The sequence below is a fragment of the Bos indicus genome, chromosome 25 (genome assembly GCF_029378745.1).
Source record: "Bos indicus isolate NIAB-ARS_2022 breed Sahiwal x Tharparkar chromosome 25, NIAB-ARS_B.indTharparkar_mat_pri_1.0, whole genome shotgun sequence".
Lineage (NCBI taxonomy): Eukaryota > Metazoa > Chordata > Mammalia > Artiodactyla > Bovidae > Bos > Bos indicus.
This window is the reverse complement of record NC_091784.1, coordinates 5,122,535-5,138,503: the sequence shown is the minus strand read 5'-3', so window position 1 is coordinate 5,138,503 and position 15,969 is coordinate 5,122,535. Positions and strand designations below refer to the sequence as shown.

The following is a 15,969-nucleotide window of genomic DNA, read 5'->3' as shown; positions in this document are numbered from 1 at the left end:
CAGTGGCTCTGTCATGTCTGACTCTTTGCAACCCCATGGACTGCAGCACTTCAGGCCTCCCTGTCCTTCATTATCTCCCAGAGTTTGTGCAAACTCATGTCCTTTGAGTCGATGATGCCATCTAACCACCTCATCCTCTGTCACCCTCTTCTCCTCCTGCCTTCAGTCTTTCCCAGCATCAGGGTCTTTTCCAGTGAGTCGGCTCTTCAGGTGGCCAAAGTATTGGAGCTTCAGCTTCTGCATCAGTGCTTCTCATAAATATTCAGGGTTGATTTCCTTTAGGATTGACTGGTTTGATCTCCTTGCAGTCCAAAGAACTCTCAAGAGTCTTCTTCAACACTATAATTGGAAAGCATCAATTCTTCGGCACTAAGCTTTCTTTATGGTCCAACTCTCACATCCATACATGACTACCAGGAAAACCATAGTTTTGACTATATGAACCCGTCAGTTTGTCAGCAAAGTGACGTCTCTGCTTTTTAATACACTGTCTAGGTTTGTCAGGGATTCCCAGCTGGCACTAGTGTTAAAGAATCTGGCTGCCAAAGCAGAAGATATAAGAGACCCGGGTTCCATCCCTGGGTGGGGAAGATTCCCTGCAGAAGAAAACAGTAACACACCCCAGTATTCTTCCCTGAAAAATCCCATGTAGCCTGGCGGGCTACAGTTCATGGGGTTGCAAAGAATTGGCTTTCCTACCAAAGAGCAAACCTCTTTTCATTTCAAACTTATTTCAAACAAAGCAAAATAAAGCCAAACCAACTTTGCAGTTGCTTAATCAGAGATGTAGCCTGTGGGCCTGGAGAGTCAGGGGTGAGAGGAAAGGATGGTTCCACTCCCAAGCCTGCAGCCAGCTGGCTCCATGTGCAGGGCTGGCCTGACTGTGGGGCTCTGACCCTTGCCTCCCCCACCATACCTCACCCCACCCCCATCCCCACAATCAGTCCCTGGCAGCTGCCCTTTTCCGAACCCTCTGCCCAGGCCATTCCAGGCTACAGGATCAGCCCCGCCTGGCCACTCCTCTACTTCTCCGCGGGTGGAGGGGGAGGAGGCGGGAGGCTGGCTCGTGGGGCGGGCCGGCCCGGGGCTGAAGCGCTACAGCAGCCTCTCTCAGAAGACCAGCCATGTCCAGCCCAGGGCTCCGGCTCCTGCTCTTGCTGCTGGCGGCCCCACCACTGCAGCCCTCCTGGCTGCCACCGCCAGACACCCCGGAGGGTAAGGCCACCATCACGGGCTTCATCCTCTCCGCGCTGGACAGAGCCACGTCCTTCCTGAAGAAGAGGCTGCCTGAAATCAACCTGGATGGCGTGGTGGGGTTCCGGATGCTGGAAGGTGGGTGCACTGTGGTTGCCCTGGACTGGCCATCGAGAAAGCAGTTCTCAGCCTGTCACCTGCCTGCTCTGCATCCCGGGACCAGCCCACCTACTGGTCCCCGAATACAATGCTCTGACTATAAGGAAAGAGGGGCAGAGGGTGGCTGGCCCCTTTTAGGGTGTCTAGAGACCCTCTGTGATCAATTAATTTTTTTTTCAGAAGCAGGAAGGATTCAGAGGCCTCTCAAGAAAAGATTTGGAAATTATTATTTTCCAGGGAGGAAATGATTCATTTGACAATCCCTCCCTCCTGACATGCCAGGGCTTCCCGATGGCTCAGCAGGTAAAGAATCCACCTGCCAATGCATGGGACACAGGAGATGCAGGTTTAATCCCCAGGTTGGGAAGATCCCTAGGGTAGGAAGTGGCAACCCACTCCAGTATTCTTGCCTGGAAAATACCGTAGACATGGGACTCTGGCAGGCTACAGTATTTGGGGTCACAACTGGGCTATTAAGCACACCCCCTCCAGACATGCCAGGACCAAGGCTAGCAGAGGGAGTGTGCCCGCCCTGGCTCCCTCTACATCCAGCCAGAGCTGCCTGAAGGCTCCGAGAAACGAGCCAAGTGTTTGTTCAGCTTTGAGGGATATAAGATCCCCGAGGAGTGGGCTGGAGACAGGCCAAGGCAAACAGGTAGCCACCCCCGACAGTCACCAAGGGTTTCAGGGAGCCCCTCCCTGACCCCAGCGACAAATCCCAGGCTCTGGCTGGCCCCACTCCTGTGTCACCCCATCTGTGTTGCCACAGCAACTTTCCACACACCGAGACGCTAGATCCCAGCAGGAGGTGGGGCTCTGGGACCTTCTGCACTGTGTCCTTGCGGCCTCCCCACGCCGCTGACCCCCATCCCCAGGCTGCGTCCTGGAGACCCTCAAGACCCTGGTCCCCTCCCCTCCAGGCCAGGATCAGGGTGGGTCTCCTTCATGTAACCCTGGTCCCGTCTTATAACTCCTCTGTTGTTGTTTAGTCACTAAGTCCTGTCGGACTCTTTGTGACCCTATGAACTGCAGCCCACCAGTCTCCTCTCTCCATGGAGTTTCCCAAGTAAAAGTACTGGAGTGGGTTGCCATTTCCTTCTCCAGGGGATCTTCCCCACCAAGGGATCAAACCTGAATCTCTGGTGTCTCCTGCAGTGTCCAATTCTTTGCAACCCTATGGACTGTAGCCCACCAGGCTCCTCTGTCCATGGGATTCTCCAGGCAGGAATACTGAAATGGGTTGCCATTTCCTACTACAGGGGATGTTCCCAACCCAGGGATCAAACCTGCATCTCCTGCATTGGCAGGTGGATTCTTTACCACTAGCACCACCTGGGAAGCCCTATTGCTGCACAAACTGCCCCAGGATTTAGCTGCTTGAAACAACAATTATCTCCTGGCTTTTGTTCGTCAGGAATCCAGGAGCAGCTTGGCTGTGAGGTTCTGGCTCGGGGTCTCGTGTGAGGTTCCCATCCAGATGGTGGCCAGCACTGTGATCATCTGAAGGCTTCCCAAGTGCTGGCAGAGCTGCCCCATTCACACACAGGCCTGGTGGGTTGGTGCTGGCTGGCGGCCAGAGGCCCCTGTTCCCCACCACGTGGGCTCCTCCAGGGACTGCTTGAGCATCCTCATAGCTCAACAGCTGCTTCACCCAGAGCAAGTGACCCAAGAGAGAGCTGGGCGGAAGCCTCAGTGTCTCTTACAACCTAATGCTGGAAGTCACAAGGGCTTCCCAGGTGGCTCAGTGGTAAAGAATCCACCTGCCAATGCAGGAGACGCCAGAGATGCAGGTTTGATCCCTGGGTCAGGAAGATCCCCTGGAGGAGGGCATGGCAACCCACTCCAGTATTCTTGCCTGAAGATTCCCATGACAGAGGAAACTGGCGAAGAGTCGAAGATGACTGAGTGACTGAGCACACACTTGGAAGTCGCATGTCGCCATTCCCCCAGTTTCATGTTGGTTTCACTGACTGGCCCCATTCCAAGGAAGAGGGGGCCGAAAGGATGGGAAAATGAGCTGGCTACCACAGCCCACCTTCTAAGGATCCTGCCTGCATTCTCAACCTTCCTGGGAGAGAGGGGGCGGTTCACATTCTGGGAGGGGTCCGGTGATAAGAGATTGCCCATCGATCTCCTGGGTCCTTTCTGCTTGGGGCTGGACAGGCAGACACTCACCTAGGAGAGCAAAGGGTCCCTCCAGCTGCTTCCAGCTGCCTCAAGGGGGTTCCAGAATGCGGCATCAGCTGCCACACACGCAGGGAGAAACAGGAACAAGCCGAAGGACCTAGGATCACCATGAGGTCAGGTTGGGCTCACCTGGTCTCTCTGATGATCAGCAACCCTCCTGGGACTCTCCATCTACAGGTTCAGCCAAACGATCTAGAACAAGGCTTCAGAACTAGACTGCCTGGTTCAAGTTCAGAGAGGGAGCAGAATTGGGGGAGGGGTGTTACAGAGCCCATTATCCCACCAGACTTGCTCAGCACCCTCCTTAAACCTTGTCCACTCTGCCCCACGCAGTGCCCAACCTGACGGCAGCTGCCCTACCTCATCTCACTGCTCAGCTCTGCCCTGAAGCTCCCCCTCACATCTCCTCTCTTTCTGGCTACCCCATGACCTTCTCTTCCAGCCACCCCATCCTCTCCCACCCCTTCTGGGCCACTGCTAGTCCACAGGGCACCTCTGTGAGAATTAGAAAAGGGTACCACCTTTCTCGAGTCACTTGACTGACATCTGCTGGAAAATTGTCTTAAAACATATACAAACCCATGATAGGAATGTGTGTTGCACTTGTGCAGTGTACAACCTGCTCAACTGTACACAGCGCCTCTCCACTCTGCAATCTGAGTCTCTCCCTCATTTTTCCCCTCCTGGACCACAAAGCCTAAGTCTCTAACAAATAGTAATAGCTAAACGTTATTAAGTGCTTTTTTTTTGCACTCTGGACAATGCTAAGTCCTCTATACACATTAGTGCTAAGTTACTTCAGTCATGTCCAACCCTTTGTCTAACCCCATGGACCTCAGCCCACCAAGCTCCTCTGTCCATGGGATTTTCCAGGCAAGAGTGCCAGAGTGTGTTGCCATTCCCTTCTACAGGAGATCTTCCCAACTCAGGGATTGAACCTGCATCTCTTAACGTGTCCTGCAGTGGCAGGCAGGTTCTTTAGCACTAATGCCATGCATTAGCTCATTTAATCTTTATAACCCCATCTCCAAGAAGTAAGGAATATCATTACTCCCATTTTACAGATGGAGAAAGTGAAGCAGAGAGAAATTAAATGACTTCCTCAGGTCACCCAATGAGAAAGCATTAGAGACAGGATCTGAACCCTGGCCCCCCTCTCCAGAAATCAAGCTCTTAGCCACCACCTTCCCTCACTCTGACCACCACTCCCCGCCCCGCCAGTACCCAGCTGAGCTCCACAGAGGCCTAATTTCCAATAAACTCAGCAAATATTGTCCCCTCAAGAGCTGGAAGAAGCCGAGAGGCTCAGCATGTATTATAACGGGGAGTTTATTTTCCTGTCCATGTGGTTTGTCCAATGTTGGGACAAATGAACTCTGCTTCCCCCTTGCAGTGCAGCTCAGAGGCGTTCAGGAGAAGTGGGCTCTGGACTCCCAGCTGCAGCCGCTCAGCCTGCGTGTGGGCAAGCTGGTGGAGAAGTTGGCTCCTCTCCTCCACGATTCCATCTTCTACCTCAACCTGAGTGACCCCGAGTACCTGAGACGTAAGAGCGTGGAGGGGGTCCCATTTCTTCAGGAGCACACACAGCTCCTGGGGGCATCCACCGAAGACGCCTGGTGCAGCTTCAGTCAGTGTCAGGGAGGCTCTGGGAGGACCTGTAACCATCTGCCCTGGGGGGTGTTCTGTCATCCTTGACTTCAGCTTGAGAGGGCAGGTGGAAGGTAGGGAGCGACTCTCCCTCATTTTTTCAGCTCATGTCCAGGCTTGGGGGCAAAGGATCATCCCAGAACAGAGGAGAGGGAGGGTTGAGATCTAAGAGGTAATCTGACCCTTTGCACGGCAAACATTAACATCTTGCCAGTATCTTTCTTCTCGGCCTAGAATGCAGAGCCTCTGTCTCCTTGTCAGCCTGGAGTCATCCTACCAAGGGCCCCCTCCCTATAAGCCCTGGCCTGAGTTGTTCCTGGGCGGGGGCGGTGGGGGGTATAAGCCAGCTCCTTGTGTGGTCCAGCCCTGCCTCCCAGGCTCCCTCTCCCAGGTCCAGGAGGGTAGGTGGGGAGATAACTGGCCCTCCCAAGCATCGGCCTGCTTCTCTGTATGTGGGGTGCTCCACCCTCTCCCCCGGAGGAGGAAATGGCAACACATCCCAGTATTCTTGCCCGAGAGATCCCATGGATGAGGAGCCTGGCGGGCTACAGTCCATAGGGTCTCAAAGAGTCGGACACAACTTAGCAACTGAGCATACACCCTCTCCCAGGCCTGGTCCCTAAGACCATCCCAGTCTGGCTCATCCTGAGGTTGGTTCTGTAAGAGCTCCATGTTCTAATAGAACCAAATGAGGCAACTAACCCTACCTAGATATCTCAAGCTTCCATGGGGTGCAGTAGATTTACTCAGAGCCTGTCCCAACATGGTTCCTAGTGATTAAAAAAAAATTCAGATAAAAAGATTTTGGAATATTTCAAATGCAGTGCTCAACCCTCAGGTAATGCTCAGAGCCCTGAAGGCACCCAAGTGCAGTCAGGGCTGCCAGGGGAGGGACAGCCAGTTCCTGGGCTCAGAACCACAGGAGCCTGGGGGGTGGTTAATCATGGAATGGCTCACTGCTCCTGTGTCTTCCCCCACTCCCGCCTCTCTACAGAGTTCCAGCTGACCATCGAACCTGGGTTTTGGAAGCTTCCACATGCCTGGACCCGCACCGAGTCCTCCATGGTCTACCCCACTTTTGAGCAGGAGGACTCCTTCTCAGAGGAGCTCAGTGACTTGTGCCTGGTGCAGCTGCTGGGAACCGGGTGGGTCCCCTGGACCTGCCTCACTTCCTGAGGACCCCAAAGTGCCTGCCTTCCGCCAGTCCTCTGGTCCCACTTGCTTCCCAAAGTCCCAGTGCTGTGCTGTGCCAAGTCACTTCAGTCATGTCCAACTCTTTGTGACCCTATGGACCATAGCCCACCAGGCTCCTCTGTCCATGGGATTCTCCAGGCAAGAACACTGGAGTGGATTGCCATGCCCTGCTCCAGGGGATTTTCCTGACCCAGGGATCAAACTTGCATCTCATGTTTTCTGCATTAACAGGCGGGTTCTTTACCATTAGTGCCACCTGGGAAGCCCCCAAAACCCCAGGGGTTTTGGGCAAAACTAGGTGCCAGCTCCCCTGAGAGCTGTTCCTTGTCCCACCCTCATCTCTGAGTCAGCCCCCACCTCCACCCAAGGCTTCCAGACACCCATCTCCATGCCCTGCACCTCCCAACTGACTAGTCTCCCCATACCAGAGGGATCTTTCCAAAAAGCACATCTGATCACCCCACCCCAGTGTGAAGCTTCCTTGGTCTCAGGTAAAGCCTCAACTCCTCTGCCCTCCCCTGGTGGCTCAGATGGTAAAGAATCTGCCTGCAATGCAGGAGACCCAGGTTCACTCCCTAGGCTTGGAAGATCCCCTGGAGGAGGAAATGGCAACCCACTCCAGTATTCTTGCCTGGAGAATCCCACAGACAGAGGAGCCTGGTGGGCTACAGTCCATGGGGGTCGCAGAGAATTGGACACGACTGAGCAACTAGCACTTCCTCTGCCCTCTCAGGTCCCCAGGGTCCTCTGGTCAAGCCCCTGGGGCCTCTTTTCAGACCCTCAGATGCACCTGTTCCCTCCCACTGCAGGCCTTTGCCCATGCCCAGAAGTCGCCTCTGTGGGATCTCTTCCCCTCCTCACTGCCTCACCCCAGCCCCTGTGCTTAAGTAACTGCTCACACGTTAGGCCAGCTCCAGCATCCTGCTTCCAGAATCTTCCCTGACCCCATAGCAGGAAGCTGACCTCCCACGGCAGACCAGTTCTCCTAGCCAGGTGCAGTTCACACTTGTTTTATGGTTCTGCAGAACAAATGTGAACTGCATCCGGCTAAGAGAACAGGTTCCAAAAAGCAGGACAGGGCTGTAAGTTCCAGAAAGAAGGACCCAGCCTTGTTGAGCTCACCATTTTGTCCTGCTGTGCAGAAGGCTTGGAGGAAACCCTCCAGGGCTAGCCCTAGGTGCAGGGACCCATGGAACCCATGAGCAGAAGAGGCAGCAGGTGCCTGGGCCCCTGCTGTCTCAGCATCCTTCAGAAAGGTGTTTGGGCCAGGACACGGTTGGGCTTGCAGAGTGGCTCTGCTACAATGAGGGACCTGCCCCTTCCCTTCTATGGCGCAGGCCTGGCACAGGGGATGTGGGGGACAGGACGGGCCCAGAGATCTGCTGTTTAGGGCAATTCTGGGAAAGATGGTACTGGGGAGTCCCACGGAGAAATGGGATGTCACAGCCCCTGGTGGCTCCCCTCAACCCAGAACAGCTCCAGCGTCACCTCCCTGTGCCAGAGAGACTGATTCAGCTGGTCCAGAAAAGGACACGTGTTTTTATCTGGCTCAGCTGCGAGCCTGGACCCTGCTGGGGGCTGTAGTAACTAGAGGGGAAATCAGGACCTGGGAAGGCTCCAGACCCCCAGGCTTGATTCAGGACGCTCTTAACAGCCTGGAACCACTTCTCCCGCAGGACAAACAGCAGCCAGCCCTGCCGGCTCTCCAATTTCTGCAGGAGTCTCATGACCAGGCCCGGCTGCTCTGGCTACTGCCTGTCCCACCAGCTACTCTTCTTCCTCTCAGCCAGAATGGTAAGTGCCCGGCATAGGCCCAGCCATAGCTGGAGAAGGGGAGAAAATGACCAGAAGGCGCTCTCGACAGTGTGGTTTTGCACATTCACGCCAAGAAAATAAGTGGGTTTTAAACCTGTGCTTCAGACCTCAGGAGTGGGAAATTGCATGCCACTCATCGGCCGTGAAATCCAACCAAACTGGTGGCGAGGTTGGGGGTGGTAGTGTTGAGGTTCTGTTGGACAAAGAGCTTTGCTTGCTGAACTGGATCACAGGGCATCAACGAACCAGAGAAGGGCTGGGAGAGGAGCCGCAGAAGTAACTCAGTAAACAACAGATGGAAAAGGTCTTAGAACAAAGTCAGTCACTAGCTGCTTCCAGAAAACCAGGCCAAGACCAAAAGAGACCCACCATCACCTCCCTGTGCCTAACACTCTTTCAACCCCAAGCACTCAGATTTTTGCTAAATACTCATTGTATTTTATTTTGGCCTCATCACATGACTTGCAGGGTCTCAGTTCCCTGACCAGGGACTGAGCCAAGGTCACAGCAGTGAAATCACAGAATCCTAACCACTAGACTGCCAGGAAACTCTTGCTAAATACTCATTTTAAACATATATTTATTTATATACAAAGCAGAGCTTGCTATCTCTATTCAAAAATGTTACTCAATGACCAGAAATTCTTAATCAAGAAAGGACTTGTTGATTTTAATAGATTTTTTAATTATTATTTATTTGCAAATTGTCACAGCCCAGTGTTTTTGTAAATACAATAAAAGCCAAATTACAAGGAAAATTGTTGTGATTATTAGATTCAGCAGATAGAAAATTAGTCGGACATATTGCTATAGCAGTTTTTAAAGCCTGTTCTCATCACCTGTCCTTTTCTCCATGTGGTGAGACCAATCTGCAGTCCAGGCTCTTTTTTTTTTTTAATTGGAGGATAATTGCTTTACAATGTTGTGTTGGTTTCTGCTGTACAATAACATAAATATATATATATATATGTCCCCTCCCTCTTGAGCCTTCCTCCCCTCCCCCATCCCACCCCTCTTGGTCATCACAAAGTACCAGACTGGGCTCCCTGTGGCATATATCAGCTTCCTACTAGCTATTTATTTTACGCACGATAGCATATATATGTAAATGCTCCTTTCTCAGTTTGTCCCACCCTCTCCTTCCCCAGCTGAGTACACAAGTCCGTTCTCTATGTCTGCATCTCTATTCCTGCCCTGCGAACAGGTTGATCAGTATTATTTTTCTAGATTCCATATGTATACATTAATATATGATATTTGTTTTTCTCTGACTTACTTCACTCTGTATAACAGGCTCTAGGTTCATCCACCTCACTACAACTGACTCACGTTCATTCCCTTTTTATGGCTGAGTAATATTCCATTGTATATTTTTACCACACCTTCTTCACCCATTCATCTGTCAATGGACGCCTAGGTTGCTTCCATATCCTGGCTATTGTAAATAGTGCTACAGTGAATGCTGGGGCACATGTGCGTTTTTTGGATTGTGGGTTTCTCAGGGTGTATGACCAAGTAGCGGGATTGCTGGGCCATATGGTAGTTTTTTCCTTTGTGAAGCACTGTAGCTGCCTGCTACAGCGTGGTTAGGCTGGAATCAGCTTGCAGTGACAGCGGCTAACAGCTTTAGAGAGCCCCCTGGTGTCCGGCACTCCCACCCACGCCGGCGCCCCTCTGGTGCAGCACCCAGAGGCATCACTTTCTTCTCCCCATGAAGACCCTTGAGGCTCATGATAGGTTAACTTAGGTGGTAGAGGTCGCACAGTTCCTAAGTGGCTGAGCCAGGACTTGAACCCAGCTCTCTCCGTCCCCCAGTGACTAAGCCTCCCATGGCTGGGAGCACAGAGGGGGAAGAAATTTGGGGAAAAAGGAGAAAGATCTACTGTCAAAGGCTGCTGCGGCTGCTGCTAAGTCGCTTCAGTCGTGTCCGACTCTGTGCAACCCCATAGACGGCAGCTCACCAGGCTCCCTCATCTCTGGGATTCTCCAGGCAAGAACACTGGAGTGGGTTTCCATTTCCTTCTCCAATGCATGAAAGTGAAAAGTGAAAGTAAAGTCACTCAGTCATATCCAACTCTTAGTGACCCCATGGACTGCAGCCCACCAGGCTCCTCCATCCATGAGGATTTTCCAGGCAAGAGTACTGGAGTGGGGTGCCATTGCCTTCTCCAGCTGTCAAGGCAGCCACTTGCAAAACCATTTCAGAATAGCAGGTGTTTCCCTGTAACAGAGAGTGCATCTGCCGCCCACTCTCTGACTTGTCTCTCTGTTTGTTTCCCCAGAGGGGGTGCACCAAAGGGCTGTTCCGCCAGAGCCAGCGCTACATGAACGTCTTCTGCGCCAACATGATGGACCTGAACCGGAGAGCCGATGCCATCGGATATGCCTACCCGACCCGGGATATCTTCATGGAAAACAGTGGGCCCCACATTCTACTCTAGGAACAGAGCTGCAGGGTGTCCCTGATTTCAGGCAAACACACACACACACACAACACAGAGTAGGGCTGCCAGGCTTAGCAAATGAAAATACAGGATACGCGGGTAAATCTGAACTTCAGATAAACAATGAATGTATTCTTAGTATATCCCCAACATTGCATGGGCTATCCTTAACTTTTTTTTTAATTCATCATTTTTTTGAAACTCAAATTTAAGTGCACATTCTGTATTTTTTCTGCCACTGTTTTGACTGCTTCCTGCCCCCAAAAGCTGACCCAGTGGTGGAGCTCTGGACAGACTGACCAACTAGGTGACTGGCAAACAGACCCTTAAAGCCTGAGAGAGGAGACTGAAAGAGGAATACCTGGTGGCTGCTCCTTTGCTTGGGTGTCCAGGCCCCCGTACTGACCCTGACTCTTGAGCAGCCCTGACCGAGGCCCTAAGTGGAAGCAGGACTTGGGTCTAGGGGCCCCTGCTCACTAAGGCAGGCCCTCAGGGCTGCCTCCTTCCAGCCACTGTGGGGTTTGTTTGTTTTTGTTTTATGGCTGCACTGGGTCTTCATTGATTTTTTTTTTTTTTTTGGCAAGGGCTTTCTCTAATTGCAGTCAGCTAGGGATACTCTTCCGGAGAAGGCAATGGCAAGCCACTCCAGTACTCTTGCCTAGAAAATCCCATGGATGGAGGAGCCTGGTGGGCTACAGTCCATGGGGTCGCTATGAGTTGGACACGACTGAGCGACTTCACTTTCACTTTTCACTTTCACACAATGGAGATGGAAATGGCAACCCACTCCAGTGTTCTTGCCTGGAGAATCCCAGGGATGGCAGAGCCTGGTGGGCTGCCGTCTATGGGGTCGCACAGAGCCGGACACGACTGAAGCGACTTAGCAGCAGCAGCAGCAGCAGGAATACTCTTCACTGCAGTTTGCAGGCTTCTTATTGCAGTGGCTTCTCTTGTTGCAGAGCACACGCTCTAGGGATGAGCTTCAGTAGTTGCAGCTTGCAGGCCCTCAAGCTCAGGCTCAGCAGTTGTGGCACATGGGCTTGGTTACTCTGAGGCACGTGGAATCTTCCTGGACCAGGGATCGAACTGGTGTCCCCTGCATTGGCAGGCGGACTCCAATCCACTGCACCACCAGGGAAGTCCCAGCCACGGTGTTGACTGCCCACCTCCTGGTGCTGCTTCTCTCTAGCAGATGGCACCATGGTGGCCTTGGGGAGGGGGAATAGGTGGGCCTGGGGGGCAGGCCTGCAGAGGGTCCCCTGTCTTTGCTTCCAGTCGTGTTCTGTGGGATGAGTGGCTTCTCCGACTTCTACAAGCTCCGGTGGCTGCAGGCCATTCTCAGCTGGCAGAAGCCGCAGGAAGGATGCTTTGGGGAGCCAGGTGAGCTGCACTTCCTCCCTGTCTGGGAGCAGGGGTGGGGCGGGGGGGTGCTGGGCTTCTAGGCCAGGTGGGGAAAGGATGCAGTGGTGTTAGGGATGTGGAGAGAGACGTGCACCATGCGTGTCCACACACACACGTGCACACAGATACACACAGGTGTTGGGGATGTGGCAGCAGATCGGTGCTTGCGGAAACTTCCGGTAGTGCCTCCAGATTCAGGAGACCTGTGTTGCTTGAGGTGTTGTGAAGAGGAGGGGGCTTAGCCAGTAGTTATTTCAGTGTTTATTTATTTAGCTGCACCTGGTCTTATTTGCCACACATGGGATCTTAAGTTGCAGTACCCAGGATCTTTTTTTTAAGTTGTGGCAGATGGGACCTAGTTCCCTGACCAGGGATGGAACCCAGGCCCCCTGCATTGGGAGCTCGGAGTCTTAGCCACTGGACCACCAGGAAAGTCCTAGCCAGTAACGTTTAAAAATCCATTGACTCGTTGTACACCAGAAACTAACACAACATTGGAAAGCAATTATACCCCAGTTGAAAAAAAGAAAAACAGAAATACAAAAAAAAAATCCATCTTGAGAAGTTCACCTTCTACTCTTCTCCCAGCTGCTGAAGATGAAGAATTACCTAAAGCCATTCAGTACCAACAGCATTTTTTGAGAAGAGTGAAGAGGCGAGAGAAACAGTTTGCAGGTAATGAAAACACCCAAGGGACCTTCTTGTCAAGAGGCCCTAGGAAGGATACACACAGCTCACGCTCCAGGAAAACAGGCCCCCAGCACCACCGAGGGGCCGGACTGGAGGGTCTTTGTGTTTAGGAGCTGAAGGGAAGGGTAGGAATCAATGATGCCCTCCTCTTTGAAAGTGGGGAGTCCAGAGATGCTGTCTCCCGTGATGGGAATGTAAAAGAGATGTTTAAGTGTATTTTACACTGAACATCACAGAGGTAACCCCTCTTGGTCAAAGTCTAATCAGGAAAACAGAACCTAAATTGGGAACTTCAGCAGAGGGAATTGAATATGGGAAACTCATCTCAGAGGTGCTGCAAGAGCTGAAAACAGAAAAAGTAAGAGAACACAGAGGTTAGCCACTGCAGGACGCCCCCGTCCTCCCTGGATGCAGAGCTGGAGGGACCGTGGGAGGAGCAAAGCCTGTGGAGGCTGGATGCAGAGGAGATGGGGCGGGGGGCAGGGGGAGAGACACCTGGCTTCTCCCCTCATCCCACCTGTGCCTGCCTGTGGTGGGCAAGGCAGTCTGGTAAACGTATTGAATAGTTTGGAGGGGTTGGTGCACTGGGATTTGGAGCAAAGAAGGGCGTAAGGGGGATCTTTGACCCAGTGGACAGGTGACAAGCACAGTCCTGGTGGCCACATGTCCTGGTGTTCCCAGTTTACACCTGCCATCCTGGAGCCCTTTTATTTATTTTTTGGCTGTGCCACATGGCTTATGGGATCTTAGTTTCCTGACCAGGGATCTAACCAGGGTTCCTATCATTGAAAGCCTAGAGTCCTAACCACTGGACCTCCAGAGAATTTCCCTGGAGCCATTATGAACACTGCCCCCTTCCCTGCCAAATGTGTCCTAGTTGAGATGAGTTCGCTATGTAGTCAGTCCATCAATGTAGAGAAAGAGAGAACACGCTACGACTATTAATGCATTCCAGGTGGTGCTAGTGGTAAAGAACCTGCCTGCCAATTCAGGAGACAGAAGAGATGCAGGTTCGATCCCTGGGTCGGGAAGATCCCTGAATGAGGGCATGACAAGCCACTCTAGTGTGCTTGCCTGGAGAATCCCATGGACAGAGGAGCCTTGTGGACTACAGCCCATAGGCTCGCAAGAGTCGGACACGACTGAAGCCACTTAGCACAAAAAAAGATTTCTTTTATAATTATTAATAAAAATTAAAATAATTACAAGGCAAGAACAGGAAGGGAGGTGAGCTGGCCAGCACAGAGATGTCCAGCACACACTGGGAATGATTCCAACAACTAAACGTCTCACCAGGAACCCCACCACGGCTTCATCATCTACCTGCAAGTCACAAGAGAGGAGAGTGACGACGGGTTTGTTTTGTAGCTGCCACCAAAGGCTGGGCAGGGAGAAGGGGGAGGGGGAAGAGTTCTCAGGAGACCTCCAGGGCCCCCTGCCTTGGCAAGGTCTGCCTGACCCAGGGGCTGGGGCTGCCTGTAGCCAGCGGTAGAAGACCCACTGTGCACTTCTGGAGAGCTGGTTGCTCCCTCGAGACTGACAGCTAGACACTAGGACCGCCCTGAGGGCTGGAGAGGGAGCTGCAGAAATCCTACAGCCTGAGGTCCTTCCTGGGGCCCCTGAAGGTTGACCAGCAGCCCGGGAAGCTGGGAGAGGCGTGTTCCTTCTTTCATTTATGACATGCACACCTGTTGACTAAGGGCACCAGATTTGAAGTCAGACTGTCTGGGTTCAAATCAGCTTCTGCCTTTCTTTGCTGTAGGAGTTGCTCAATCTCTCTGAGCCTCAGTTTCCTCATCTGTAAAATGGGAACCAAGCAGTGCCTCATTCATAGGGGACTTGGGAGGTCAATTTCAGATCATCATGCAACGTGCTTCCCACGACATTTGTCCTATGAAGGTCGCCAGTAAGCATGGATTGCCAGGCTTAGTAATTAGGCTCCCTGAAGTCTGCATCCTCTCTCCCTCAGAGGGGCCTTCCCTTCTCCAGAGGAAAGTAAAGTCATGGCTGCCTTCAACCTGCTCAGAGACTAAAGGTGGACAGCTCATTTTGAGCTCAGAGGACTCATAATAAGAGGCCATTATAAATAATGTCAAAGGAGCTCCTGGCCCAGGTTGCTGTTTGGACAAACATGGGAATGGGTAGGCCCCAGGCAGGACTGAGGGAGGCTGTCAAGTAGAAGAAATGAGCTATAGTCTCCAGGGTTGAGATTTCAGCTCTGCTCCCAGACGCTCTGTTTCCGCATCTGTGAAATGGAGCCATAGGGTGTTGTTCTAGAAGGTCTCATGCAGGTCCTGAGCATAGGGGAAGGTGGAAAGAACTGGACCAGGATGTGGCCTCCAGGAAGGGGCTCTGGAGCGTGAATCACAACATACAGTCACCCCTGCCCATGTAAGGAAGTGTTTCAGATAAGACATAACCTCCCAGATGAGGTTCCAACTGGCTGAAGACATTTCTTCCCAGAGGGGAGACTTTAGCAGCCAACATTTATGGAGATTGGCAGGTGGGTGCCCAGCCCTGCAAGGGGGATCTGGGGACACCAGGCTGGCCAGCAGAATATCTGAGAAGTTCTCACAGTGGAGCAGTGGCTGCCTGCTGCGCCCCCCTCCCAGGACTCACAACAGGACCTCTGTCTGTCTCCCCAGACGGCTGCTCCTCCCACAACACAGCCATGGCTGTTGCAGCCCTGGGTGGCTTCCTCTACATCCTGGCGGAATACCCCCCAGCAGAGGGAAAGCTGCGGCCACCCACAATGACACCGCCCAACGGCCACTGACACAGTTCCACGCCTGCCACCACCAGGAAGATGAAGCCCAGACCTTTAGTCCATCATATTCTTAAGTCCTGGGGTGCAGGTCGCATCCTGAGGCGGAAGCAGCTGAAGCAAAGAACCCAGGGTCATCGCTGTCCCCCTCACCCCCGGGGATCTGGGCCAGGGAGGTGGGGCCGGAATGGACCCAGGTGTGGGAGCAGATGAATAAACGTAGAGTGCAGCTGAGTGGGGTGTTGGGTCTTGGTTCTCAGCCTTTCAGACTTCTAGGGCTCCAATTCAGACACAACTGAAGTGACTAGCACACACGCGCATTACACTTATAACAACTTGGCAATGGAATGACAAACACCTAAGTGGGGAGAAAAGTAAAAGTCAGAAACTTGCCAAAGACTGCCTGCCACCTGCAACTCCTGGTTGATTGAGAACAGAGGATTTCCGGGAAGTTGACAGCAGACCAACTTGTTT

At 52.6% G+C, this 15,969-nt stretch overlaps 1 protein-coding gene across 2 annotated transcripts; it reads left to right on the top strand.

The window, feature by feature from the left end:
• Positions 1-1,083: 1,083 nt before the first annotated feature.
• On the top strand, positions 1,084-15,729 carry C25H16orf89 (chromosome 25 C16orf89 homolog). 2 transcript variants are annotated; one of them, XM_019988393.2, is made up of 8 exons: positions 1,086-1,332; positions 4,934-5,083; positions 6,182-6,332; positions 8,058-8,175; positions 10,479-10,614; positions 11,916-12,020; positions 12,630-12,716; positions 15,377-15,729. In XM_019988393.2, exons 1-8 carry the CDS (start codon positions 1,125-1,127, stop codon positions 15,505-15,507), a joined length of 1,086 nt encoding a protein of 361 aa, XP_019843952.2. In that variant the 5' UTR covers positions 1,086-1,124; the 3' UTR covers positions 15,508-15,729. The 2 variants fall into 2 exon arrangements, with proteins under 2 accessions (XP_070635709.1, XP_019843952.2); XM_070779608.1 differs by lacking the exon at positions 4,934-5,083 and having other exon boundaries at positions 1,084-1,332.
• Positions 15,730-15,969: the final 240 nt, after the last annotated feature.